Here is a 3,840-nt window from a genome sequence, read left to right on the forward strand (position 1 = left end):
ATGACTCTAAGTTTAGAAGAATGAGAGGGGATCTTTTTGAAACATTCAAGATTCTGAAATGGATTGACAGGATAGGCATTGAAAATTGGTTTCCCCGGACTGAAGAATCTAAATCACAACGAGAGACTTGGGGTAAGAGGGAAATCATTTAGGACTGATAGGAGAAAAGTTTACATCACTCCAAAACTTAGGAATCTTTGGAAATGTCCAACTCAGACCTCTATCAGATCCCCCTCAACCACCTCTGCTCCAAAGTAAACAACCCAAGCGACCCCAGTCTCTCTTCACAGTTGAAATGCTGTAACCCAAACAACATTCTGGTGAATTTCCTTTACACTCCCTTCAGTGCAATCACATCCTTTCTATAGTGTGGTGTTCAGAAATGCACACATAACCCAGCTGTGGCCTAACCTAAGTCTTTTATGGTTCCAATGTAATCTCCCTGCTGTTATAATCCATGCCATGAATGATAAAGGAAAACATCCTGTATGTTTTAATTACCCTATTAACCTGCCTGAACCCCTTCAGGGATCTGAGGACAAATACTCCAAGATCCCTCTGTTCCTGAGTTTCCTCACTGAGTACTCCCATGTCTTGTTATTTTTACCAAAGACCATCACCTCACATTTCTCAGGATCAAATTGCATCTGCTATTCATCTGCCCATCTGACCAATCAGTTTATATTCCACCTGTGTGTTAACATCTTCCTCCTCAGTGTTGACCACACGCCCAGTCTTTGTGTCATCCGCAAACTTACTCATCATCACCAATCAACGCTTCAACCCTGTACCCCTGAAATAGAGTATAACAGGGAGAGATATACTGCAGCAACTGACCCAGCAACAACTTCTACTGAAAAATAAAGAAACTAAAAATCCTGGTTCTATGAGAGCCTGACCACACCCCTTCAGGCTGCTTCTATTGTTTCACTTTAAAAAAAACCCATGGCCTCACAAGCTGTTAACTTTATTCACTTTCACAATACAGAGCTCGTCACATCTGTCTTAAAACCTCTACTTTTAAAAAGAAAATGAGGACAAAATAACCTCTTGGAGCCATATTAATGTCACGGGTTTCTTGATCCTTGTTAGAGCCATACTCATCCAGGCAAGGTGGGACATTCCATCATAGGCCTGATCTGTGCCAGAAGATGGCGTTAGGCTTTGTGAAGCCAAATCAGGTAATCACTAAGTGTTCCCACCCTCTGACGTATTAGATTAGATTACTTACAGTGTGGAAACAGGCCCTTCAGCCCAACATGTCCACACTGACCCTTCGAAGAGTAACCCACCCAGACCCATTTCCCTCTGACTAATGCACCTCACATTATGGGCAATTTAACATGGCCAATTCACCTGACCTGCACATCTTTGGACTGTGGGAGGAAACCGGAGCACCTGGAGGAAACCCACGCAGACACGGGGAGAATGTGCAAACTCCACACAGACAGTCACCCAAGGCCTGGAATTGAACCTGGGACCCTGGTGCTGTGAGGCAGTAGTGCTAACCACCGAGCCACCATGCAAGGTCCCTTCTGGCTACAGTTTGGTGTGTAGTCACACTCTGATTTCGAGAGATGGTGAGGGGGCAGCATTCAGGTACAATGCTGCCAAGATGACAGAACTTAATAGTGCTGTAGTCTCTGTGTATTATACCCTTACAATCACTGGGGATGCACTTAGCGTGCCAAGCTTTTTGTTGGTTTGAGTAATATCCCAATGGTTCCACTGTTCCCATGCTTTCCTGAGTATGTTTTCAGATCTTATAAAACAAGATTTTCCGAAGGATTTTGATAAAATCCCCCAAGGGAGGCTGGTTAGAAAGATTAAAGCACATGGGATAGCAGGTAAATCACTGGCACGGATGAATGATTGGCTAACAGACAGAAACAGGGAGTAATAATGATTGGCTCATTCTCATGTTGGCAGGCTGTTAACGAGTGGGGTACCTCACGGATTAGTACTTGCACCCCAGCTGTTCACAATATACATCAACGATATGAAGGTGGGCACCAAAGGTAATATTTCCGTATTTGCAGATGATACAAAGGTAAGTGGAAATGTGTGTCATGAGAAAGATGTATAACAGCTTTAGGAAGTCTAGGATGGGTTAACAAAAGGGCAAGTATATGGCTGAGGAATGTAATGTGGAAAAATGTGAGGTCATCCACTTTGGTCAGAGACATAGATGTGCAGAGTATGTTATAAATGGTGAGAGATTGGAAAGTGCTGAAGCACAAAGAGAGCTCGGTGGCCTTCTGGGTAAGTCACTGAAGGGTGGCACGCAGGTGCAGCAAGGTTAGATTGCACCGGGGAGTAGTGTGTGCAGTTTCGGTCTCCTGATCTCATTGTCAAGGAGGGAGAGCAACGAAGGCACACGAGACTTGTTTCTGGTCTAGCAGGACGGTCCTATGGAAAAATATTGGGCAAACTGGGGCTGTATTCTGTCAGGTTCAAAGAATGAGAAGTGATCTCATTGAGAGCTACAAAATACTTAACGTGATAGACAGAGTAGATCCTTCCCTTCCTCAGGGACCCTAAAACTAGGGAGTAATCTAAAAATAAGGGGACTGCCACGTACGTCCAAGATTAGGAGAATTTGTTTTTAAACTCGGAGGGTTGTAAACCTCTAAAATTCTCTACCACACTTTGCAGGTTGTCTTTGAGCATGTTTAAGTGGAGATTGAGACATTTCTGATTATCAGTGGTGTACAGGGTTATGGGAATGGGGTGGGTTAAAGGTACTGATCAGGGAGGAGAAAGTGAGGGCTGCAGATGCTGGAGATCAGAGCTGAAAATGTGTTGCTGGAAAAGCGCAGCAGGTCAGGCAGCATCCAAGGAGCAGGAGAATCGAAGTTTCGGGAATAATTCCTGAAGAAGGGCTCATGCCCGAAACGTCGATTCTCCTGCTCCTTGGAAGCTGCCTGACCTGCTGTGCTTTTCCAACAACACATTGTCAGCTCTAAAGGTACTGATCAGCCATGAATGCATTGAACAGTGGAGCAAGCTCGTTGGGCTGAAGGGCCTGCTCCTGTTCCTGTGAGCCCTTCCAAAGAGTTTCTTTACCTTCCACACTCACATGCACATTAAGAAAATGGTATTGTCTTTTTATTCCTTACTGCTGAGAACTTGTTGTCTCCTGCTGGAGCCATGTGACCGCGGCTCCACCCGCTGTGGAGATAGTCTTCGTTCATTGCACGGAACAGCGGCGGAATGTCGGGATCCGGTTTAAACTTGCAGTGCTTCCGATCTGCTTCCCCTGTGTCAAAACGGATCCCAAAGTGAACACACTCTTACCGGTAGCACTGGGACCTGTCAGCTCCCCTCAGGTTTTTCTCCTGCGATCTATTATTAATCAAGAAATCAAACACGACATAAAGAAAAAGGTGGGAGATTCTGCCCAGCTCGACACCTCTAGTTCAGCAACAAGGGGCGAAGATCGCTGCTGAGCTCTCGATAACGAGAGGGGGACAGACCTAGGGTGATCGGCAGAAGAACCAGAGGCGAGAAACAGGAGAAGCCTTTTTTTGATTAATTCTGTCTGACAGGGTAGTGCAAACATCATCAAAAGGGAGCTGCAGAAGTTCTTAAAAAAATATGCAGAAATGCTCTCCAAAAAGAACCCGCACATTCCCACTGGGCCAAATGGTCTCCTGCGCTCTACTCTTCGAACGTTTTGTTATTCCTGAGGGAAAAAACCGCCACCAGGACAGAACCCCACTGGTCCTCATCTACCACCCTACCAATCTCCATGTACAGCGCATCATCCGCCGTCATTTCCGCCACCTCCAAACGGACCCCACCACCAAGGATATATTTCCCTCCCCTCCCCTACCAGCA

General features: G+C 45.7%; 1 protein-coding gene across 1 annotated transcript in view; it reads right to left on the reverse strand.

Annotated features, from left to right (window-relative positions):
• Window positions 1–3,840, reverse strand: part of LOC122550140 (nuclease EXOG, mitochondrial-like) — a 46,191-nt gene that overhangs the window by 35,101 nt on the left and 7,250 nt on the right. The window contains exon 3 of the mRNA XM_043690785.1: window positions 3,120–3,259. Coding sequence (XP_043546720.1) covers window positions 3,120–3,259 — 140 coding nt within the window. The remainder of the gene's footprint in view (window positions 1–3,119; window positions 3,260–3,840) is intronic.

Source organism: Chiloscyllium plagiosum, chromosome 5 (assembly GCF_004010195.1).
Source record: "Chiloscyllium plagiosum isolate BGI_BamShark_2017 chromosome 5, ASM401019v2, whole genome shotgun sequence".
Taxonomy (NCBI): domain Eukaryota; kingdom Metazoa; phylum Chordata; class Chondrichthyes; order Orectolobiformes; family Hemiscylliidae; genus Chiloscyllium; species Chiloscyllium plagiosum.